Source organism: Dromaius novaehollandiae, chromosome 2, assembly GCF_036370855.1.
Source record: "Dromaius novaehollandiae isolate bDroNov1 chromosome 2, bDroNov1.hap1, whole genome shotgun sequence".
NCBI classification, from domain to species: Eukaryota; Metazoa; Chordata; class Aves; order Casuariiformes; family Dromaiidae; genus Dromaius; species Dromaius novaehollandiae.
In genome coordinates, this window is record NC_088099.1 from 103109546 (window position 1) to 103135020 (window position 25475).

Below are 25475 nucleotides of genomic sequence, written 5' to 3' on the forward strand. Positions count from 1 at the left end.
CATGGCCCGCAGCCCCCTCGGTGCCTCATCCTTGAAGGATGCACGGCGGTGGCACCCCATGCCCGCTCAGCCCCTCTGCAGCTCCTGGCCAGCGCGATGGCCCCTGCGGGCTCCCCGAGGCCCAGCAGCAGGGGTCGGGCCGGGGGGGCGGTGGGCGAGCGAGGGCTGCTGGCACCCCCCAGCATCACTAGCGGAGGGGTCCGGGCCTGGCGCTGTCGGATCCAGCACAGGCTGCGGGGCTGGGAGAGCCCAGCCCCCGCCGCCTCCCCCCAGCCTGGGGGTGACGTCATGGTGGGGGAGGGAAGGGGGAGGGCACCACCCCCTCCGCAGCGCGGGGGCCGGGCCAGCCCCGACGGGGCGGCCCGGGGGCGGGAGGGGGGTTTCTGCTGTGCTATCCCCACCCCCGGGGGCGGCTCCCGCGTGCGTGTGCGTGTGCGTGTGTGTGTGCGTGTGTGCGTGTGCGTGTGTATGTGTATGTGCGCGCCCCCGCCCGCCGCCCCGAGGGGACGGTGCCGGCCGCCGCCGGCGCACGGGGCAGGTCGGGGGGAGCCCCGGGGGGGCCCCCCTGGGCGGCGCGGAGGTTTCGCGGCGATTAACGGGGCCGGGGGGGACACAGGGAGAGCGGGAGCTGGATAAATGCAGCCTGTGATGCCTATAAATGGCGTTTCTCTTCCAAGGTGCACATAAAAAAAAAAAAAAATCAGTGTCATCCCCCCACGTCAGGGCTAGTCGTGGGCGTGAGGCTGTACTTCCTCCGCCCCCTCCTAATGGAGTGAACCATTCCCAGCTATCCCTCCTCTCCCTCTCTCTATTTCTCCCTCTTTCTCTCCTTCTTCTCTGTCTCCCCCCTTGTCTGCAAAGTCCTCCGCTGCTCGGAACTTATTGGCAATGCCTATTTTTCAGCTTTCCCCCACGTTCTCCAAAGTAACTATTTAAAGATCTGCAGCCGCAAATGGTTTTACTAAATGTAGGATGGGACTTAAGTTGAACGGCAGATATATTTCTCTGATCCTTGCTGTACAGATAGGTAAGTGGACTGCCAAATTATGTATCAAGTTTTATGCACCAAACCCCAATTGATGCATGCAGAAAGGGAATGTCGAAATAACCTCAAATTACTGCCGTGATTTGTGGCGATGGGGCTGCGGAATGTGTTCTCGCTCGGTGGCTCTCTGTGCGCCCTCTGCTCACTCTCTGCTCTTTTTTTCTTCCTCTCTATCTCCTTTTTGATGGCATTTTCGCGATTTTCCAAGATGTCAAGTCAGGCGGTTCTAAAGGGAAGAGAAGGAATTCCGTATTCCTCTTAAATCACTTTTGTTATTCGTTTTTCTAAATCGGTGCATGCTCATTCATAGTTCGATTTTTCCCTTCTTCTTCGTCTTCCCCCCCCCCCAGCCCCCCCGTTCTCTCTGTTCCGTCCCCATGAATGATTGCATTTGTATTTGCTTTCTGGATATCCAGCGCATTCCGTACCAATGACAATTTAGGGACTTCGGTGCTAAGAAATACCCCCTCCCCCGGCCCCGAGGGACAGAGAAATAAGAACTGGCACAAAATGGCTAGTGAGAGATCTACTGGAAAGTTTTTCTGCAGAAAATCAGGGACAAGCGAAGGGCTCCCTTTAGTAACTTGGAGGCTCTCCGTTTTGCAGAGCAGCCTAAAAGCAGACAAAACCCAGCACAAACTTCAAAAAATAAAGCGCCCGAATGCGGAGGTAGAGCAAATAAAAAAAAAACAGAAAAATCGCAAAATCCCACTGCCTGTTCGTTAATTCTGTGAGAAGAGAATCACTGTCAAAAATGTCCAAAAATGTCTATGTATGTTAAGTTACTTAAAATAGTGCAGGTTTCCCTCCACTCTGGTATGTGTTTTTGTGTGTTCGTTGCTGTTTCAGTTTAATGTCTTGGTTTTTCCTGGTTCTTTTTATTGGCTTGCTCTTACGCTCATTTTATTCAACATTGCTTGCTGAAGTATTTCTTGAGTTACAGACATTAAACAATCTCCAAGTTAATGACCGCTTTGGTCTTGTACAGGCAAATTTCAAAGGTTATATATTGCATATATTCCCGAGCATGATCCAAAACTAGGGTTCGATGAAAGGGCGATTAAAGCACGTCTTTTATTATCCAAATTGGCAGGTGTGAAGAGACCCTTGAAAATATTTGCCTGCAAAGGAATTCTGCTACCAAAAAAAAAAAAAATGCTCAGCATTGCTATTTAGAGATCCTTTCGCTGGATCGCCCTCTTGGCCACACAATCTCTGCAGCGTTTTGTGGGTACCAAAAGGAAAAAAAAAAAAAAAAAAAAAAAAGAGGAGGAGGGAGAACAAGAAAGGGAGGAAAGAAGGAGGCAAAATGCGTTGAACAATCCCTCATCGATAAAAGAAAAAATATATTAAATATTGCGATGAAATATTGACCTCTGGAAAATGTGGATGTATGATACAAGCCCCTCTATTCGTATTACTATTCCATTTTAAATGATGCTGAACTCTTCAGAAGGCCATTTTTCTGTACTGTCAAAGAAAAGAAGGGGAAAGCATTATTTGGATATTATCCTTAATTTTAGTCCTTGCATTTTTGTTTGTTTGTTCGTTTGGAGGAGGAGGATATTACCTCATTTGTGTTTATTTGGTTCAGCCGAGGGAGGATTTTATTCCCGATGAAATTTCAAAAGGCAGCTAGAGTCCCTGGGAATCGCCGTCCCCGGGCTGGTGTGAGCATGAGCAGTCATTTGGAAAGTTACCCCAAATATTGCTGCACACCGCGGAGATGGTGGCGGTGCGGTCGCTTTGCGGTGCCCTGAGAGAGGACGGATTTTGAGCTTTTGGAGGGCTTTACTTTTCTCTGCTCCTCCTTCAATATTTCGAGTAACCCTCCCCCCCCCCCTTTCCGAAATCAGCTGCCCCTTCTAGTTGTCGGTGCGGGTTTTGCAAAGGGGCTGCGTTTGCCCCTGCTCCGGTAGCGGCTCGTGTGAAATGGATGTTCGGCTTGTTCCCAAAATGTGTCTGCTTCCCTGCACCAGTACCGCGGCTTTAAAATATATATATATATATTTAATTTTATTTAGGCAGTGAGGACTGGGAGCTTTCCGAAATCGGTGACATTTTGGAAGGTGATGGAGGGAAGGGAGCTGGGGGTGAGCCTAAGTGGAAGGTGATGGGACATGGGGACCAGGCGTAGCTAAAGGGCATGCAGAGTTAGAGGACGAGAAGCGGTTTCGGGAAGGGACAGGATCAGCCAGGGGTGGCTCCTGCGGTCCTTCTGCATTGCAAATTGCTGCTCTTTTTTATCTCTGGGGGAGGGCGGGGGGAGGACGGGGCACGGCAAAGCACAAGCGACCCGGTTCAAGAGAAATCCCGTTCTCGTTTAAGCGGCAGGACCCTCGTCTCTCCGCTTTTGCTTTTTTTGTTGGTGGGGTTTGGGGGTGGCCTTGGACGGGGTATCCTGCGGCGAGGGAGCGGGGCAGGCACCCCGGGCCAGGCCGCCCCACAGGGAGGGGGAATGCTCCGACCCCCCCCCCATCCCAAATATGGCTCTCTAGCACCTTTCCTGCTGGGCCCGGGCAGAGCTCCGTTTCGGACCCCGTATTTTCAGCGCAGCTCGTAGCATTTTGGGGAGGAATTCGTAGTGCTTCCCTCCTCTTTTCCCCCTGAGCTGCCGGAATGGGATCGCGCTGATTTTATAGCACATTGCTTCACCCTCGGAATGGTCCTCCATTCTTCTCTATTTGTTTGCCTGGGATTTTTTCCTGCCGTAGCCAATGTCTGTAGCCTGCTGGGGTTTTGATGAAACGGCTGGTGCTGGTGTGTGTAGAGGGGAGTGGCCACTAAGTCATGTATGCGATGAATTAAATGGAAAAAGGGGGGATCTGGGCTGAAACCGCGTCTTTTGGAGTCAGCCATTTACCTCAGAAGCGGAGCCCGCACGGCCCCCCCGCCCCAGAGCCCGCCCGGCGTTGTGGGCGGACGAGGGCACCCCGGGGAAGGCGGGCAGCCCCCTTCTCCGCCGGCCGCAGGGACCTCGGGGTCAAGCCCGGCATCAGTGACTCCCCCCCCCAATTCCTCTCCCCCCGCAGCGGATCTGTTAGGGGTGCCCGGGGGTCCCAGCCCTCCAGCCCGCAATCGCGGCCGAGGGCTACGGTGCCCACGGGTGTATTCCTGTGCATGCATACCTGGGACGGGTTCATGGGGGCCTCGGCGCGCAGGGGGCGCAGCAGCGGGGCACAGCCGTGTCCCCTGTGTCTCGCCTCCCCCCCGGCCGAGGCCGTGCCCGGCCCGACGGCGCGGCCCCTGTTCCCCGCCTGCACCCCGCAGCGGCCATCTCACGCACGCCGTAATTCATCCCCCCCTTTGCAGATTTTTGTTGTTGTTTTTATTGTTGTTGTTGTCAACCGAGTGCCGTTTCTTAGCGCAGTCCCGAAGGTCCCCGAGGCAGCAGATCCGAGGGCAGCGGGATTCACACCTTGCCGCTTCCCACCCGCCGCCCCCGACCGAGGCAGCCGCGCGGCCCGTGCGGCGCTGGCTGCTCGCGTGGCTTTGGGGGACGCTGCTTTGCCTTTCTGCATTGAGCCTCTTTGTAGTGGGCTTTCTTTTCCCCCGCATCTTGCACGATATTTGCCAAGCGACCTCGGGGAAAAAAAAAAAAAGGAAGTGTGTGTGTGCGGGAGGGTGTGTGTGCGCTCTGGGGCGCTGAAACGCGCCTGCTGCTTCCAGGCGGAATTTCCTAACAAAGGAGCAAGTGCGGGAAGAAGCAGGCACTGCATTTCCAAACACCCTCCCTCCTCCTCCTCCTCCCTAAAAAAAAAAAAAAAGAAAGAAAGAAAAAGAAAAAGAAAAAGAAAAAGAAAAAGAAAAGTCGTTAATCCAGGGGACCGAAAACCGCAGAGCCAAAAAAATAAATAAATAAATAAATAAAGCATGGGGCAAACCCCCCTGGCTGATGTCCCGAGGGTGGCTCGGCGCTGGGTCCCGCCGCCCCCAGGCGCGGCGGGGGGCGGGGGCCGGGGGTGGGGGCGGCGGCGGCGCTGACCTGTGCCCTGTGCCCTGCCCCGCAGCGCACCTGGTGCAGGCGGTGAGAGCGGCGGGGCGGTGCGATGCGGTCTTTAGGGGCTTCTCGGACTGTTTGCTGCGGCTGGGCGATAACATGGCCAACTACCCGCAGGACCTGGACGACAAGAGAAATCTCCAAACGATCTGCGCGTAGGTCTTGCCTTTTTCCTTCTCGGGGTGGTGGCGGGGCACCACCCGGGGCCGGGAGGGGGCAAGCTGGATGGCGGCAGTGGGCAGGGAAGGAAAAGAAATAAGGGGTTTGGTGCTTAGGGGTGGGTTTCTGTGCTCCGGGCTCTCTCCAAACGCGCTGCCATGAGGAAAGGCCAAGCCCGGGGAATAGTGAAGTCCAGGGGGAGTTTTACAGTGCCTTTTCCCTTTTTTTCCTCGGTGATTTCGGTTTTTTTCCACTTTTTTTTCTTTAGCTCCCCGTTTTCATTCCTTCCGCTCTCTTCCTTTGCACCTGGGATCCTGGTAGCGGCTGCATGGGGGCTGTTGTTACTACTCTTATCGCGGCCTTTTGGTCCCACGTTGCTGGGGCTGCTCCGGAGGTGGCGCTCGCACCGGGGGCGCCCCGTGCTCAGAGGCACCGCAGGGCTGTCCCGGGGCCGGGCAGGCCGGCTCACCCCGCCCGGGACCTCCGCGGGGCTGGAGAGCCCCTTCCCTGGAAAACACACTTAAATTAAAAAGAAAAAAGAATCGCGGCCACAGTAATAACCGCACAGCGACACAGGGACGCCCAGCCTATATCTGTACATTCAGCGCCACCTCGCCCCCGTCCCCCATCTCCCCGAATGCCCCTCGGCCGGGGCCGCCCTCTCCCACGGATCCCCCCTCCCTGGCCCCGGGAAAGCCCATTTCGCCAGAGTTTCTCCTAGCAAACTTTGCGGAACAATCATGGCTCCGCTCCTGGAAGAGCAAGGAGGAACGGGAAAGAGGACAACAAAAAAAGGCAATAGAATAGAATAGAATAGATCAGAACAGAACAGTCATATTTAGAAACGAGATAAGGTCATTCGACACAAACATGTTTAAAATAGTTCTTCTATTTTTGCTCCGCGAAAGTCAGAAAACAAAGGACGTGAAATGGAACGAGACAGGAAAGGAAAGGAAAGGAAAGGAAAGGAAAGGAAAGGAAAGGAAAGGAAAGGAAAGGAAAGGAAAGGAAAGGAAAGGAAAGGAAAGGAAGGGAGGGGAGGGGAGAGGAGAGGAGAGGAAGAGGAGAGGAGAGAGAAAAGGAAGAGGAAGAGGAGAGGAGAGGAGAGGAAGAGGAGAGGAGAGGAGAGAGAAAAGGAAGAGGGAGAGGAGAGGAGAGAGAAAAGGAAGAGTCTGGAACTCTTCGCTCTTCTCTTCCTACCTAGAGATTTCTGAGCCAAATACGTCTTTTGTAGCTCCTACTAAGGCTAGCACCTCGCTTTAAATGCTGGCCTGAGGTTTACTTCGTGTCCTTTTTTCCGAGCAAGACCCTTTCCCTGACCACCTCCCGCGATCCCGGTTGCCTTCGCCCACTGCCGGGATGTATATCGAAAGAAGATGGGGGAAGATTTAATTTTCCTTTGGGAGATGCAATTACAGCAGAAATACTGCAGGAGAGGCACACTCTCAGACTCCTGGCTTCTCAGTATCTCATTATTTATTACAAATGTAGCAAACATTGGAGTCTACAACCAGCTTAGAGTGCTCATAAATTAGAGGCCGTAGGAATACTTTAAAAAAAAAAAAAGGAAAAAGAAAATCAAGATCCAAATCCGCAGGCGCCCGTCGGGGCGGCCGGAAGGGGGAGGGGGGCGGGTATGGATAGGTAGAGGGCAGATCCCTAACCTCAGAGTCTGAGATGATTTTAGATAACCCAGACTAGAAGAGGAAAGGTCTGTCTGTCCCGTCCAGGTGGGGCAGGGCAGCGGGACTGGTCCTGCCCCGGCTTCAACCCCTTGTCAGGTCCGCGTTAGGAGGAGAATTGAAAAAAAAAAAAAAAGGCAAAACGTGTGGGAACACATGGAAATTATCCGGGGGAAGGAGAAACCCTTCACTGCCCCAGGCTCGCGGCAATGGACCGATGCACCAGGAGGCCCAGGCGGGAAGCTGTTCTCTCCTCTTCCTCCTCTTCCTCGCCACCCGCTCCTCTCCTCCTGCCCCTGCGGCCCGGCCCGACCCTGCCCCGGGGACCCCGCCGGAGGTTTTGCTGATGGCACCGGCCCCTCCGGGGGTGTCACCTCCCCAGAGAAAGCAATTTTTGCAGCAGCCCGCGACCCCACACTGGTCCCAGAGGCGGAGATGGGGCCGGGGAGCGGGCAGGGGGGCGGTGTGCAGCGCAGAGCGTGGGGCGGGCTGTGGGGCAGCCGGGAGAAGGCAGGGGCCGAGACGCCCAGCAGGTCTCGGGGCGGTGGTGGCGGTGGTGGTGGTGGGCTGGTTTTCACGGCGGGGAGGCGCTGGCTCCTCCCTGCCCCGCTCGGCTCCGCCGGGGCGGACGGGCCGCGCTGGACGGGGAGGACGGGGGGCGGCAGCCCTGCGGGGGAGGTGCGTGGGTGCCTGTTTTGACGCCGGGTGCTCTCCCCTCTTGCAGGTACTGGGATGATTTCCACGCCTGCACCCTCACAGCTCTCACCGATTGCCAGGAAGGAGCGACAGACCTTTGGGAGAAATTGAGACGGGAGTCCAAAAACCTCGATTTCCAAGGCAGCTTATTTGAACTGTGCGGAGGCAGCAGCGGCGCGGCATCGTCTCTCCTCCCGCCGGCTTTGCCCGTGCTCCTGGCGGCTCTGTGGGCTGCGCTAGTGACCTGGCTGCCTTTCTAGGGGGGCGAGCACACTCACACCCACACCCTCTCCATGTGCCGGAGCTGTAGAGGAAGTGTCCATCCGTTGCTTTGGGGACGTTGTGCTTATCTGTGGTTGATGATGATGGTGGTGGTGGTGGTGGCTGATGGTGAAACACCCATGTAGGACTGTGGAAGCGTTCTCCCTTTTTCTTTTTTCTTTTTTTTTTTGTGTTTTATTTGCCAAATGTTACCAAACAGGCAGCGGCGCGCAGCCCAAATCGGACCTCAGCTTTACTATCGCTTGAAATCAAAAATAGAAAAAATAAAAATAACAGCTCGAGCCCTCGCTGTGCAAAAGAAATCTCAGGAACGGCTCTGGGCCACCTAATGTTAACATTGTAATCGGCCAGGATAAATCCTGGCAGGCCACGGGCTCCTCTAAAAATGCGGCAGTATGTGAGGTGAGAACAAAAAAGCAGACAAAAACGGCACTGGCGATGAATCCAAGATAGATGTCCACGTGTGAAGCATATGGTGAATAATTCACAATCTCTCATCTTTCCTCCACAGTCGCTTGTTTTTTGGTCATTCCACTGCAAAAAAATAAAAATAAAAAGAGTCTTTTTCCTCAAGGAAAAAAAGAGAGAGCGAGAGAGGGAAAGAAAGTGGGAAACGAACGGTTTAAAAAGGAAGGAAGGAAGGGAAGAAAGAATGAAAGACGTGTGTCTAAATGCCTGAAGGAGTGAAGGAATGCTGCTAACAGATCTATGAGAGTTTACCTTTACTTGCTGTTCGAAGGCATCTTTCCGAATTCACTGCCTTTAATTTTTCCTCCTCTTTGTTTTAGATGTTACACATACCAGTAGAATACCTGAATATCCAACAGTAGAAATCACAAAAAGGGGGCTTAAATGTAAACCTAAAAAAACCCCAACAGTGTAACGATTTTGAAAAAAAAGAGCCTTGATTTTAAAAGAGAAAAAAAAGTAATTTAAAAAAAGTTTATTATAAAGTCAATTCAGCAAAAAACAAAAAAAGATTTGCTACAAAGTATAGACAGAAGTATAAAATAAAAATTATTGTTTGAAATGAGGGTGTCGTTATTTTTATATAATATGCCTAGGGCATGCTGAAAAGGATAGGGCTTTTAAGGCAAGGAGGGCTAAATCCAGAACTGATCCCTTGATGAACGTTGCAATTTCAGTTCAAACAAGGACAGGGCTGCTGAAATGGTTAGTGTGAGCCTTCCTTTATTTTTCTTTTTTTTCCCCTCCTCCCGTTTCTTTCTTAACAATATGCTACAAATTCTCCTGCCCTCTTACTCCTCCTCCTCCAAAAAAACCCTAGGCGCCCCCGCCTGTCTGCACCCCCCCTCCCCGCGCAGGGCCCGGCGCGGCGCGGAGCCCCGGCGGAGGCGCGGGCCGGGGGGCGGGTGCCCGGTCGCCCCCGCCACGCTGCGCGCCCGCGGGCCGCGGTGTGGGGCCGGCGGCGGGAGGCAGCAACCACCATTAAGGAGGAGGGTGCGGCGCTGGAGCCGGAGCGCGGAGGAGCCTTTCATAATTAATAAGGCAGCTCAGGCGAGGGAGCGAGGGGAAGGGGGAGGACGGGGTATTGATTTCACAGCAGAAGCTGCTCTAACCTCGGCTATTTATAGGCGCCTGATGCCTTTATGAAGAAATACACATCAAAGAGTAAACATGTCCTTTTTACCTATAAGGCGATAGCTCAGCTGGCGACTGGGGGTGGGTGGGTGATGGGAAGGTAGGGGCTGGGAACTGGTTTTAGAAAATTTATTCTGGTGGGGAACCGTTGCCTGTGCTATGCCCCCACCACCACCACCACCCTTTGCCAGTGTGTAGAGCGGCGGGTCTCTCTCTCCTTCGCCCCTCTCCCTTCTCCCCTTCTCTCCCAAGGTCCGCAATGTAATGTGTAAGCAATAGCAAATGTAACAGTTCATAAATCAAACAGTGGGTCTCAAGCCAATCTGCATTTCCCAAACGGATTGAATCCCAGCAACAAATGCGCTCAGGAACTGGAGCCAGGCGCCTTTACCACTGGAAGCGGTGTTGATTTTTTAATGATAAAATACATTATGTGTGTGTCGGGGGGGGGGGAATTTGCAGAGCTCGGCCTCGCTTTGGTAGACCCGGGTATGCTTGCATTTCGTTTTTCCTTGCCCTCCCTCTAGATTTAATCCCTACCACCAGAGAAAAAGGAAAACCCTGGAGAGCAGAGCTTTGTTTAAATGGTTTGGGTTATTTTCCCTCCCCACAGAGGATCTAGACCTAAATTGATTTTTCTCTGCACATCTCTATATTCATGAGGTCAGGCGTTGCTGTTATGATTTCCTCTAGCGCGAAGGGGAGAGAAATGCAAGCTGGACGGAGCTGACCGTCCGTGTTAGGATGCAAGCGGCGTCGCAGCCTGGTGTCTCGGGGGGAAAAACGCCCCCCGGTCGGACTTGGGGAGCTTTTGGCCGGCGGCAGGCGGCCCGTTCCCGCTCAGCCGGGCCCGCGTAGCTGCGCCGCCGGCCCCGGGCATCCCCCGGCGCCGCAGGGGGACGCGGCCGGGCGGGCTCTTGCCGGGCGGCGAGAGCACGGTGCCCGCCTGTCTGTCGAGGGGAAAGTGAGGGGGGACCCCCAGCTTTTTCTCACCCCGCCAAAGAAATCTTGAAAGTGGGTGGTAAGGGCGGCGATTGCCAGCTCATTAGCGGCTTCAAGGTATCTTCGAATTAGGATGAATTACTAATGGGTAATCTCTGTCTAATGAGCAAATCCCCCAATAAGCTTTGCGTTGAGGCGAGTGGTAAAGCGGCGGCAGGGCGGGAAGACAGCGGAGCGGGTCCGGCCGCGGCCGGCGGAGGCGGGGAGCGCTGGTGCCGGCGGGGGGCCGTGCCCCGGCCTCCCGTCCCGGCCTCCCGCCGGGTCAGCAGCCACCTCCCCGCAGCGACGGGATTTGGGTTCAGTCGAGGCTCGGAAACCTCCCGGGAAATCTCCCTTTTCGGGCTCATTGCAAGCGCTGCAGCGGGCAGCTGTGCCTGCCTTAATCGAGGGGCGCCGGTCCCCAGGGCGCAGCCTGGCGCTGGGTATCACAGGCGAGCCGAGGCACGGGGATGCCCCCGCACCGGGCGGCAGCCTGGGGAGGGGGCTGAGCCCGGGAGAGCCGCTGCGCTGAGAGCATTTCTTGCCAGCGTCCCCCGTGAGCCGCCCTCGACGTGTCCGGCCGTGGGGCTCCACCTGCAAGCAGAGACCCGGAGAGTCTCCCCGCCGGAGCTCAGTATTTTCTCCGGGAACAACGAACAAATAAACGACCTCCCCACCCCGCTTCCCTCTGTTCGTTATATAAGAGCGTCTCAATGTACAAGGCGTCAGTTATGCTCCTTTCTGCCCCTTTCGGATGCTGCTTCTTAACTCTGAGCGCAATGGTCCCTTTTTTAACCCAGGAGTGATTGCCCTGACTTGCCTCGTTTCGTGGCCAAGGAAACACCAGCTGTCCCCAAGGCGGGAGAAAGGGACCGAGAACACTCGGTTTGCCTCCCTTCGCCTGGCACCTGTGCGACTCGCAAGCGATGGCAGAAGAGAGCAGTGGGGGCGGCTGGGGGGGTCTCTTGCCATGCGGGTCTCCCTGCTCCAGGCAGCAGCTGGCTTAGCAAAAGCTGGAGAGGTTCAAGTCTCCTAAGACCCCTTAGCTCCTGGCCAAACATGGGGCGGTGAACTGGCTGGCGGGGGGAAGAAGGCAATAGAAAAGCGTTTAAACGTTGACATAGCAAAATAGCCACCCACTTAAAAAAAAAAATCAGACCAAAAAACACACACAAGGGGAAAAAAACACCCAAAATACAGATTAACATCAAAAAACACAGCCGAAACAAAAGATAACCCGGTGTCTTTCTAGCTGGCTGGATAATCGGGGAGGGCTGCAGCCGCTCAGCTCTGCTCGCCCTGATTTTCACCCCCAGCTCAGACTGAGCAACTGCAGCCCCGCAGTCCCCCGAGGGCCGCAGAAAGCTGTCTCCTTCCCCGTGAATGCTGGCTGAACCCGTGTTTGGTAATCGGCTGCTCTCTGCCAGCCTCCACCTTTTAGCAATCTGGCTCAGCTCTGGAGGGAGGGCTGCGCCTTGCTCCCCGCTCAGGCTGGCCTCTAAAGAGTTGAGACTGAGCCAGCACTGGGCTGAGGTGGTGGTGGTAGCGATTTTTTGCTCTAAAGGAAAAAGAAAATGTCCCTTTCCCATCTGGTCCTGTTAAAAGGCTGTGAAAGCTAGATGGACTGGGGCTCTGCTTGGAAAAAAACCCTTGCGGGAGGACACACAAAGCAGGGAAAAGCTGCCCAGATGGTAACAAGGGCAAACGGGTTGGTTCTTATGGAGGGAGCACGGAGGGGTGGTATAAAAGCAGAGCGGTATATGCAGTACTCTTTTCTCCCAGGACTTTCCACAGGCTGCATCTATGTCCCAGAAGAAGCAGTAAAGCCCTGTTGGTCCCTGATTGGTTTGCACGGGCTAGGGACAAGGGTACTGGTGACTGTCTCAGTCCCCTTCCCTTCTAGGGCCCCTGCCCGGTGAAATCCAGTGCGGGCTGTGAAGGGCTGACAACCCAAGGAGACAGAGGCCAATTCAGGCTTCCTATTCATTATAGGATTCATTAATAATTAGTGCCATTAGGTGTATTACAGCAGTGCCTGAGAGCCCCAATTAAAGGAGAATGGGCTTGTTAAATCTAGGGAGCCAAATTCTCATCTGTGTTACTCCTGCTTGATGCTGAGGTGGTGCCTCCTGGGTGGGTAGCAGGAATACTGAGATGGGGAGTAGCCTTGGCTTTCTAGGTATGCATTCTTTCTTCCCCCTCCCTCTTCCTCCTCCAGCTTTTCCCTTCCCTCCTGCCTTTTAGCTGCAGATCCTGCTTACAGGCAGCTGGAGAGCGAGGCGTGTGCGGGAGGTGGCTAGCAGGACTAGCTTGAGGAGGTGGCAAATCAGTTTATCCTTCAGAGGCAGTTTATTCTTTGTCACAGGGCAAAGGAGTGTTTTTTTATGGGGCAAAATGATGGGGACTGCAGAAGAGTCTTTGTAACAAAACCAAATGCAATTTTACCTGGCCGAAAGAGTTGCTTTAGGCTACTGGCAGCTGATGATGAATGGTGCAGCTGGCTGCTGTGACTCCTGAAGGACAGTTTCAACCCGAGGCCAATTGCAGCAGCAGTAAAGCAAGGGAACTTGGTTTGCTTTGGGCCAAGGACCTTCTGCTGCACAGTTCTACCAGGGAGGAAAAAAACAGGAGGTGATATGGGAGAGATGCTGCACTTTCACTGGTGAGTTATTGGCTGTTCCTTTCTCCTCAAAAGTGGTGGGTCTGTGTTAGAAGACCTTACCCAAAGCCCCATAATCCTGAGCTAAGTGTTTGCTAATGGCAGTCTGTGCTGGGATAAGTTTTGCCTTTCAGGAGATGCTTCAGAAATGAGTTTGAATGATTCAGGTGATCAGAAGCCCAGCTTGCTGCCTTTACCCTACCTTTACATTTTTATTGTTTTTTTTTTTATTATTATTTTTATCCTTTAAGCTGATACAAATAAAAGATGGAAACAGTCTGCTGAAGATCTCAAGGAGAGACTATTAGTTCACCTGAGTGCTGGTATCCACCAGCAGAAATCCATGCCCACGGGTACTGGGATTTTCTTCAGTCAGAGAAACTGCATTGCTGCAGGGGACAAACAGTTCTCCTGGCCTTCTTTACACAGCCCTTCTCTGGGAAAAAGTATACCCTGAAGTCAATATGCATTTTGCCTAGGTAAGGATTTTGGATGCTCAGTTTTGCCTTGAACAGGGATGCTATACAAATATGAACTTTAGGTTTATGCCACCAAAATATGAAGTGTCTATGTGTAGGTCATACTTAGCATCTGCAGAGTTCTTGCCCATATTACTAATTGATTAGGCACTGCGAAAAACTTTCCAAATTCTCTCAAGCATCAACAATCACCTCTGTGTTCTGCAGGGCACTTTTTTCTGCTCTGAAGCAGCAGATTCAAGAGTGGATGACCAGTGCATCCTTTAATATCACTTTAATACCATCAATTTTTATAGTACTTTGGAAACCACTGGGTATTCCAGCTGATGTTTTCCAAGGCAGGAAACAACAAAGAAAAATAAAAAGTAAAAGAAAAAAGAAAAAAAAAAGGAAAAAGGAAAAAGAAACAATGACATCAGCAGGAATTCTTTTAATCAGAATTATCTCTCTTTGAACCACCTTTTCGCTGCAGACGCTCTCAGTCAGCTTTTCTTCAGGACCAGCTAGGTACAAGTTCTAACTCTGCCAAATGTACTTCTTGAAGAGGCCCTGTCAACGCATGTTTCCAGTATAACATCTCTATTTGTCAGAACTATTAATAGCAGTACCTAAAGTAAGAGAAGTTTTCCAGTAAATTGATAGTTTGGTATTTATGTTCCTTTCTGCATTTTATTCTGACTGGGTAATGAAAGTGGTCTGATCCATTCCAGTGCTCCTTTGGGTCACTTTCAATTTGCCAGTCCTCTAGCACAAGCTGTGCATTGCAAAGGAGTGATTCCAGTAAAACCACCACCCCATTTCATTTCCCATATTCCAAGAAAACGCTAAATTATGCAGTCAGAGGAAAATTCCAGAGCATATTTTGTTAATAGGGAGTGCTATATCACATTTGCTTTGCAACCCTTCATTCCAGGATCCAAAATATCAGAAAATGTCCTAAGGTTTACTTTTCACTGAAACTTATGGTCATCCTTCTCTGTGGTTTCACAGACTTGCTATGTAACAGAAAACACTGTAAAATTCAGCCCTGGGAGCACAAGAGCTATGGTACAGGACTGCCTCAGAAGAAGCTGCATTTTAAAGAGTACTGTAGCATACCTACCTAGTGCTGATTCTCTGCTGGATGCATTCCAGGCTGCAGATTTCAGCCTGTGTCCTTGGCTAGCCTACCCAGGAAAAGTTGCAATACCTTTTCCTCTTGCGGAGAACTCAGTCCATCTTCAGACACGTCATTCAATGGTGGTGAGCTCCCTATTTCGCTGTGCATCGAAGGTTCGTTTCATTTCCTTCCCTCCCTTTTCTTTAGATGTCAGTGATTTGTGCTCTCTCCACATAAGTCAGAGATCTGGCATATCGATACTTAAAAGACTTAAGAGAAGAAAACATCAATATTTCACAGAACACACAAAGCTGTACTCCCCCTTCTCCATTTGCATTAGCTATGGTTAGTTTGGGTTTTTCCCCTAGCTGAGAGATTTCAGCTTCACTTTGAACCCCACCTGTGTGAATAGCTTCTTCTCCATTTCTAGCATTAACAAGGAACTGTGAGGAATTTGTTCAGACTCAATAGCTAGCCAGTCCTGAGGTGCCTGACTTTCTAGGAAAAGCCACAGAAGGAATAAGTGAAAGTCAGCCTGTGCACAAGCATAGCTTTTGCTGATCCTTAACTTATGCTCCAATTCATACTTGTGCTAAATGAATTGCCATTAGCAACTACAATATAGACAAATGCAAAGAAAAATGAGCTGTATGCTTAGTCATTGAGTTGCACTTAAAAATGATGACCTACTATAAGACAGTTTCATGGACTGCAAAAAAGCTGCACTGATTCTTGACAGTTCAGGTTTTGCCCCACTTGTGTTAGTCTTTGGTCTAGACTTTCATACCTCATCCTTTGTGTGAACTAGATCATGCAAATGGAGGTACCTGGAGTCCCAGGAAAGTCAGGCACATTTCCACATGAGTACCAGTGTGAGAAGGAGCAGCAATTAGTTCTAAATCCACTGTCCTGGGACTGTCATTCTTGAGCTTACGCCCTGCTCCTCTGTAACTGGAAGCCTTGCACTCTAGAAGAGGGGAAGAACATTTTTCTCATGCTCTTATTAATCAAGTAGTTCTGTGAGCTGCTGAATTTGTGAAATATTATCTCCTGTGATGTTCAATGGTAATGAAGGTCCCCTATGTGGATTCTCTGGTGTTTTCTTGAAGGAGACACTCCCAGGATAGCTTTCTTCTACTGCTTGCTTCCACAATGCTTGTAGGTACCCCACACCTTTCAAATCTCCACCTCCCTCTCAAGTTTGATCAAAATCAGCTCATGGTTTCAAAAATTATTTAGGAAGGACTGGCTGGCACTTGCACAGACGGTGTGATCCCATAAGCTTCCTTTCTTTGGGAAACTAGGCTACCAACCTAGCAATGGGAAAAAATGCGCCATCCTGCTAGCAAGAAGGACCTAAACACTGGGAGAAAAGAGAGAAGGTGGGAGAGGAAAGTGAAGCTGAAGTTTTACTGGGAAAAATGATTGCCTAGTAGATGCAGAGCCCTGGTGCACTTAAAGGACTACCCTCAGAAAGGCGTGCTGGAGAAAAAATTCTCCTGGAGATGGCAAGATCTAATGCGAAAATCAGTATGGGACTAGAAATCACTTGGATTCATCTCACTTATGACCAGACACCTAAATGGATATCTTTATATGGCAAGAACTATCTCTGGGTTGTTCCCATTTCTCTCTACTGACTAGAGGGAGATATGGGTACAACTAGTGCATACCCCATACCTCCATGATAACTGAAGTGAGATGGATCCTGCTACAAAGGAAATGATCCTGTTACCACTCTTTCCTTCAGCCCAATGTTATCTACAGTGCTACTGTAGGGTTTGCTACTCCCTGTACCATGCTTGCATTTTTAGAAAGGCTGCTGTGTACCTTAATTGCCTGAGATGTATGCATGGCTTCACTGGGGCATTTATAAGCACTGACCCTCAGCACACTAAAAAAATTTCCTCTCCTTGTATCTTATGGCATAAAATCCTTTAAGTGAGCTTAAATGACTCTAGTACTCCTACTTACCAATTGAAGAGCTAACATATTTTTTAATTTGATATAATGTTTGCTGCTGTCAGAAGTATTATAGTATATATTCAAATAAATTGCTACTTAATTTCAGAAATTGTAACATCACTAATTGTGTTTTTGCACCTAATGCAATTACTGACACTTCAGCTCTTGAGCTCTGCTGTGTTCTTTCTAGATTTTTTCCCCACCTACAGCAAATCATACATGGGAAATTAGGAAATAATAACCCAGACCTTCCTATATCAACTGTTGTGTACTGAATGCACTGGCCAGTCTGAAACTCTGGGTCTATCCAGAGTGCAGAATATGCTCAAAACCCACTCCCTTTTATTATTCCATTTTTAGGAGGCTTGGGAAGGGGTTATGTTATCCAAATGTTATATGGTGCTTGAACTTCCTTTCACTAAAGGCTTTCCATTTGCAGTTTTCAGCCAGCCTTTTCACATACAGCCTTTCACTTACATATCCTGTGGCTGCTGCAGCAGCACCTTTGCCTGGTACCTCTATGCTCTTATCCTCATGGCCTTGCACTGGTGCTTTTCAAATCATTATGTGGTGTTCCCTGAGAAAGGGATTGCTTCCTACACCTAATTATGCTCCTTCTATCTTCTATGCTTCCTAAAGAAGGCATAGAGGACACTGACCTGGAGAGCCCAACTGCCTCTCTTCCCAGCTGGCCACTGGCAAGAGTTTTCCTTTTAGCCTTGAAGTCAATATATCCTATCAGCTACAGACCCCACACATGCTTTATGCATATCAGCTTTCCTCAACTTCCTTTGTACTAAAGCACAAAGCTAAAAATCATCTGGGCTATGGAATTCCCATTCTGTTTGAGCAGATACTGAGGTCAGTGATTGCTCTCCTCAAAGATACCTAAGATCTATTGGCCTCTGGATTATAGTCTACATAAGCACTCGTTATGGTTCAATTTTATTAATAGTAAGCCCTTTCCATCTTTATAACTATTGTTATATGCTATTACTATTGCCACCTGTTTTTTTCACCGTAAGAGTGGCTTGGTTTAGCTTGAAATCTGTTCCCAACCGCCTTAAATTAAACCAACATAAATTTAATTTAGTCTGGAAGGAATGGTTACCTCTCAGACAGTTGCTATGTTTCTCTCTGCCACTAGCACTAACTAGTGTAGCAAGGGTTTTGTATCCTGTGACCAAGCATGGCTGCATCCAGGCCAGAGTGTCCACACAGTGGTGAACACCAACTTCATTCAGTCTTGCACTTTTAGTGAAGTTGCACAAACAAGCCCTCTGACTGAGTGACCAAATTCAACACTTGTCACAAGTGTACATGCATTATAGACAGATCATAACAGAGCAGTTAGTTACACTGGCTTCCATGATGCCTGTCCAGCCACCCAGTGAGTGATGAGGTACCATGATGGTGGGCAGGTGTTGTGCAAGCTGCTGCTTGTACATTTTTGCATAAACACGTATGTTCCAGGTTCTCCGGAGCAAAGATCAAGAAGTCTACAGAAATGCCATGTTGGGAAAAAAAACCAAAAACCTAAGACAACAACAAAAAAGATCATTTTCACTGAAGTTCCTGGAGAAGTCAGCCTTAACAACAGCATGAATAAGCTAGAAGAGGACTTAACAGTCCTTAAAATAAACAGAGCTGAACAAAAAAATTCACCCTACCAGCATCAAGACACACACTGCCCAAACATCTCCACATCAGGTTTCTAGGCAAGAATCAGAAACATGTCTCATGTTTAATGACTTAAAAATCATCAGAGAAGGAGATTCCACGCCTTCCCCAACAACCTCTTTCAGTGCTGCACTTCCTTTACTGTCAGAGATGTCTTTCTCCTAAGCCTGAATTTTCTGGCTTTAGAGGTTTTCGTAGACAGGTTTGCTGAACATCTATCAGGAGTGACATGCACCAGCCCATGGATGCTGTGACCTTTTATGGGCTGTTCTAGCCCCTTTTGTCTTTCTAGAATTTCGATGTGATAAGTGAAGAGCTACATACTTGCTCTTGTTAAGTATTTGCTCTTCTTCACAGAATATGTACTTTTAATTAAATAAACAATACAGTACAGTCATCAATCACTAACATCATTGACTTTATGCAAATGTTTGTTGACAGATATAAAACCAGGAGGTCAGCTGTTTTTCTGAAGTCTTACTGGGCCAAAGACTTCCAAGCAAATACATATGGCTGCTCATGTACTAACATGTCAGCATATTTTACTTTCAGATCAGAGAGATGGAAGAAGTCCCAAGACATGATGCTCTGCTGGAGGTCAATCAGCACTGAAACAGTTAACAATACTGTCAGTTAGACTGCCATCATTACATTTCAGAGTTAACCAAGCTTTAGGCACAACTATGTAAGGAGGGGATGTTTCAAGGAAGTGGGTGACTAAACTTGCTGACATTTGAACCAAAACCTGTCTAAATTTGCTCTTCCCAAGGGCACTTTATGCTAGCTGGGGAGCACAGGGTAAAGCCATTCTCTCTCTGGCCAGTGTCCCCTGGCTGCAGTCTCTGCAGGAGAAGCAGGGAGCCAGCGTGCTTGGAGAAGTGCAACATGGGGTGCCTCCTCAGGAGACATGTCAGCTGCTGGCTGCTGCTTGGTTACGGCAGCAGATCAGAGCAGCAGCACTACCCACCTTGGTAGCACCACCTGTGCGGAAGGGCCAACTGTGAAACATAGCCCTGCTAATGAGTGTTGAATGCATCCTTGTGTTTCCTCAATATTAGTGGACACTGCAAGCCCTTGTGTGCCAAGGGAGCCAGTAGAAAAAAGCTGCTATGGTATCATGTTATGTTCCAGCCATTCAAACACACTCTCCTTCCAGCTGGCAACAGGATCCTTCTCCCTTCTTGGCTGGTGGCAGCCACACACGAGGTCTGAGATCAGAGAAACAGCACTGATCCATGGGGATGGGTGGTCTGTCTTGGCTCCTGGCCTGGACAGAAGAAGTGTCCTATCAGTTGGGTCCAACATGTCCTTGACCAGCTACACATCTGTTCCAAGGTTCCCCCTTTTTTGAAGCCCATCTTTCCCCAACATCTTTATAAATTATGTTCCCCTTGACAACCATAACTTTGGTCAGCTGAGGCCTCCAAATTTAGCCCAACACTGGGGATACTGTGTCCTGGCAACACATCCTGTAGAGCTCATGGACTCCTAGCAAAGCAAGTAGATTATAAGGCAATGGAGCTCTAGTACTGTTACCTGTACCAAGTGTATCATCACATACTTTTATTTATTGGGTTACTTACAGCAGCTGCTTCAGAAATCCAAGGACTAGGAGGAAACATAGGCAAGAGGAAAACGCTTACCTTGACTGTTTCCATCAGTGTACAGGAAAGCTGCTTGGTGGCACACAGAGATTTGCCACAATTCTCTGTGTAAACAGCACTTGGCTTTAGCACGTGGACTCAGCAACTTGCCCAAAGGACCTGGGTGCAAAATTGACCTGCATGCACTCTGTAATTGGCGCTCAGGAAATGAAGTCCTTGGGCCTGTGGAGCCTGAAATGGAACCTTAAGTATGTTTTAAAGGTCAGGCAGCTTAGCTCTGTTTCTCTGACACATTCCTGAAATGGGCTTAGTGTCTGGAAACAGCTGTTAAGGAGTGTGGTTCAAACAAAACCATTTATGATCATGAAAGTATAGTTCCAAGTCACATTATATCTTTGGAGAAATACATCTCTGGAAGACAAATTTAGAGCAGAAAAAAGTACTGATTGTAGCTGGGAATATTGTGTTCTGCACTGGAGATGACCACTTGGAAGCTGTCCGAGGAATACATGGAATACATATTTCATGTATTATTTTCCAGCTCTGGGAAACTCCAATACAAAATCCAACAATCAGGAACTTTCTTTGGGTTTGAGGCACTGATGGAAATTCTCTGAGCTCCTCCAGGCTTTATTTTTCAAAGATGTTAAACTCTCTCAGTTCCCAGTGTTATCAGCTGGACCTGGAGCTGCTGATGTCTTCAAGCTACAGCAAAGGCTGAGTTACAGACCTCAAGACAACAGTGAAACATTTTGGTCTTAGCCTGTTGTGCAAATATGGGTCGGCTTCTGCTTTTAGTCCCAGGTGTTAACTGCCTCAGGGGTGGATTGATGGGAGGGTTATTTTTGAAGGAAGAAAACCACAGTGATCATGTAGAAGAGAAAACAGGGAAAATAGTCCTAATTCATTTTGGGTGGTTTTATCTCACCACCTTTAAGAAGAATAAAGAAGCACTGACATCTACCCTGCCTGGAATGCAGGCTCGATTTACTTTCGGCACTTGTACTCTCTGAACCTTGCTGTTTTTCACAAACTATTATCTTAGCCAGACTTCCTTAGGTAATGTTTTCTTGTTTGCATCACCAGGCAAATTCTGACATAGCTATTTAGCAGGCTAACGGGCTTGTTCTGAATCTTTCCTGAAATCAGCTGGTGGGACAATCCTAGATAATGCAGTGCCCCAAGCAAGTTTTAGGCACAGGGCTGCAAATTATTCCTCAAGAAGTTTGTCTTCCTGTTCCTCCTTGTACTTCCCACATCCCAAAACTGTACCTCCATCCTGTCTCTGAAGTCCCCCTTCTGTGGCCTCTCTTGGATACTAAGGATCCTGGGATAGACTAAGCTTGTGTGCAAGATGTAGCGAAGCCAGCAGCGCAAGAGTGGCTTGCTCGTCCCTCACAGTTACCTTCAGTCACCAGCTCCATGTTAACAGCCTGTGTGCTGGCTCCTACCTTGTGGTACATGAAAAAGAGGGATTTGCAACCTTCTGCCTCACATGCTACAGTGTAGGAGCCAGCCCACTGGCATTTACATAAGAGAGACCAGCATAACTCTGAGTGGGCCAAGCCCATGTGTCCCTCACAGGCATAGGGCCCAACACTGACCTAGTTGCACCTCAAATCAGCTGTCGAACAGTTCACAGGAGGGGTAATTACATCACCTTGGAATTGCCTTCTGGAAGCACTGGCTTTTCTCTGCTTGTTGACTGGGAACTTTGGCTCCCAAATTACGGTGCTCTGAATCATACCTATGTATAGATGAGATGGCCTGAAAGGAATTGTGTGAATAGTTCCCACAATCGCTTTAATCATGGTAAGAGTAGGGTGTATTTTCCCTCCTGTGTTTAAGCAAGAGATCATAGACCTAATTCCACTCACACCTTTCCATAATAGGGCTAGTCATTATTTTTAAGTGCTTCTGGATAGCCTAAGAGAATGAAAATAAAGAGGAAAGACAAATTCAGGGGGGTGGGGTGGCTTTTTTTCTCCGGAGGTATCAGGCTCAAGTGCCTCTGTGGAACGCTTGGGACCCTCATCTGCATTAAGATGGCAGGTGTAAGTCAAAAGAGGTGAACTGCTTTGCCAGTTGAGTGTGAGGCTATTAAATGATAGATCTACCCAGATGGCTTGTTGAATACTGCTACTGAGTAGCAAAAATTCCAGAATAAGACCAGCATTTCATAAGTGAAAGACAAGAAAAAAGCATTTGCAACCTGCTAAAGGTTCCTTCGTAGATTTGTTGCCTAACAGCAACTTGGGTGAGCAGCAATATTGTTACCAGTCACAGGCACTTTTGGACAAGTCTGATCTAGTTCTGGCTTTCATTTGCAGCTGGAACATTTTGTCAAATGTGTTTTAATTTGCTTGACTGTTCACCAGGCAAACATACCAGCCTTTATTCTTCATCATCTTTGAGCAAAGCAAGTGGCTCAACTATCTCTACCAGTTTAAGATAACGTTGCAAACCATGGTACGGATTTCAGCATGTATGGCATTGATTGGTATCGTCCATAGGAGCTTCAGCAGTGCTTGTCTGAAACACTCTCCCACATTTGGCAAGGGCAGCTGTAGAGGTGTAAGCAAGTGTGGCTGATTCACCTATGTAACATCTCTATGTTGTTTCCAATGATCTGTTCCTGATTAACACCCTGTGTGGATGATATTATTGCAAAATCAGGGTGTATTGTTCCTGCTTAACTCGACCCTCAAGCCTCTCTTAAGAAACAGCAATGGCACTTTATATTTGCGCCCTAACTTAATCAGTGATAACTTTCAAGTGCCAACAAGTCCTGGGATACATGATTCATTATCTTAGAGGAATGAGAGCAGTGTAATGAGTAGGCTGAGAAGTCCTAAGGGAGGATCTTCTATCCAGCTAGCTCACAGAGGGAATCTGAAATGAATTTTACTGTGGAGGTTTTGGGAAAGACAAATGGGTTGAGTTTTTGCTTGATCAGTAAATCCAAAGGAAGAAAACCAAACCAGTGCTTTATGTGATGTACTGTTTCCATCGTATTTATAGAATTAGTTGGGAAAAAATAACTTTTCATTCTCTTGCATAAATTTTCTCTTACAGATGTTACTTACTGCAGAGTGCTACCTGTTTTAGTGGCATCCATGTCTACAGCAGCAACACTCACGAAGAGGAGCCATCCATCGGATCTACAAATGAAGGAGGCAGATTGCCAGGTTACACAGGCTCTCATCACTCAGCCTGAAAACAAGCAGTTAGATATTCACTCATAAATGAGAAAAAAATAATTGTGGCTCAGATCTCTCATATCTCCAGTGAGGGCCAAATACCCAAAGGAAACTTTTGTACTTTGGAGAAAAGAAAAGAACCCAAGTGCAACACTGCTCCTTACCAAGTGTGTATATGTGTGAATTGGATCCCATGGAAGAACTGAGAAGGGCTCCAAGCTGTCGGGTTTCCTGCATCCCCCACCCTAGCCACTCTAAATGGACCACACTGCTAATATCATTATAGCCATTAGATAGCACTATGCAGTGTTTGTGTCGTATTTTCTTCTCCACAGTGATAGGACAGAGAAGCCAGCCTGGTTTCCACTAGGGCTGCAAGATGTTGCAGAGAAGAGATCTTTTGTGCAGGCACACGACAAAGGTCATGGGTTACATGGGCCAGGTAGCCTTTGCTGCTCTTCAGTGCATCTGAACAGGTTGGACAGTACAAAATCATTACCATTTTGTTGTGGTTATTCCCTCTGTTCTTTGTTTTGATTGTGAAAGGAGCCTGGAGACTTCACAACAGCTCAGAGGAACTGCTTACCTTGCTTGCTACTTTGAACCGTGTTAGTGTCCATCTTTCTGGCTGGACTGGTTTCTGAGAGCTGACTCACATCTGGATTATTTTCTGATCCATGTAGGACTCTTCACAGCAAATTCCATGCTCCCAGATAGCTCACATCCTTATGTCCTTTCACTGTTGTTGGTGGGGCTTTTCCTCACTACCCCAAAGCGGCATTGTACTGCAGCAGATCACTCCTCCAGACTTCTCAGTACTGCTGATGTAGCCTAAAAACTTGAATGGACAGCTCTAGTTCTCATGCTTACGGGGAGATTCAGTACCCTAATTAATTCATCAATCCACTAAAAGTCTGCCAGCCAGTCTGCAAGGGGAGTCTGCAAGGCCCTGTGCTGGAAAGGCCCATGCTCTGTGCTCAATCAGTGAATCCCTATCCCTGGTACATGTGAAAGGACTGTAGTCATGAGAGTTCAGGAGCAGGCTCAGTAAGATGGGTCAAGCTATAACAAATGAGTTGATAATTGACCTTGTCTCTTTCTCCTGTTTGTGAATTACCAAACTTGCTGTTCGAAAAGGGTAGCTCAGCCAGTTCTAGCTAAAATTTGTGCTTCTTAGCTTTGTTGTTTTTAATGCCTAGATAGAAGAAACACAGCAGTGGGAAAAATAAAGCAGTCTAACCACAAAGACCATAGCAGGCTCTAGTGAGGAATCCTGGTAAAAGATACAGCAAAGGTCACACTCTACCATTCTTTTTTAAATCTATATGGGGTCTTTTTTGATTTTAAATGAGCTTTGTTTTTATAATGATCCCTCTTAGGGAAAAAAAAAAAAAAAAGAGGGCACAGTGTGCCCAGAAACTCTGTAACTGTTGACCTTCGTTTGCTGGAGAGTCAATGGAAGTAACCACTACAAAATGGACCATGGTGAGGGGCAGGCACAGGTGACTCCAGCTTTGCCCATTGCCAGATCCTGCTACTCAGTCCCATCCGCATCTTTTGTGCTGAGATGGCCACATAGTATCTTTGGGTCCATTGAATGCTGACTTTGCAGTTGCAATGTCACTACCTTGATTTATGTCACAGCACTGTTTTTCAGCAACAGTTTTTCAGCACAACCGATAGGTGGACATGAGCAGCAAAGGATGGAAATGACTTTGGTAACTACTGTCACTGGAGACAATGTGTCACCAGTAACAACTTTAGCCACAGAGATGTTGCTCATAGACTAATAGCCATGCTCTCCATTCCCTAGATACTCTTCCACAGGACATGCAACTGCTTACTTTTCTAAATACTATTCCCTCACACACAGACATACACACCATACTAACATGAGGAAGACTTCTAGATCATGTACTATTACCTTCTGTGGGCTGCACTGTTGGGATCAATGGCTAATAGTGAGCACTGCAAACTGGAAATGTTTCCCTAGCAGGAAGAACAAGGTAATTTGTGATGCCAGAAACAACTCACTAATCATTTTTGTAAAATATCCTGAATCCACATATGACATCTTTAATCTAGCAGATGTCAGCTCTCTGCCACATGTTAAAATTTAGTTCAGCTGTGCTTAGCTAGTTGGCGTAAAGTAAAATTAATTCTTGTTATTTAATAGTATGACAATGAAATATGGGTTACTCCACACTTGACTCTGTGTCCTAGATAGTAACACATGAATTTTTTAGTAGGATTCACTTTCCTTATATTCAAAATCAGTCATGAGAGAGATAAATGAGGCTAATAATAAACAAACATTGCAAAGACCTTTGGGATCCCTTAGA

At 48.7% G+C, this 25475-nt stretch overlaps 1 protein-coding gene across 1 annotated transcript; it reads left to right on the forward strand.

The window, feature by feature from the left end:
- The first annotated feature begins 772 nt into the window (after window positions 1–772).
- Window positions 773–8894, forward strand: NRN1 (neuritin 1). The gene is made up of 3 exons (XM_026114891.2): window positions 773–1027; window positions 5056–5200; window positions 7611–8894. The coding sequence occupies exons 1-3, from the start codon at window positions 973–975 to the stop codon at window positions 7840–7842; spliced, it is 432 nt and encodes a 143-aa protein (XP_025970676.1). The 5' UTR covers window positions 773–972; the 3' UTR covers window positions 7843–8894.
- Window positions 8895–25475: the final 16581 nt, after the last annotated feature.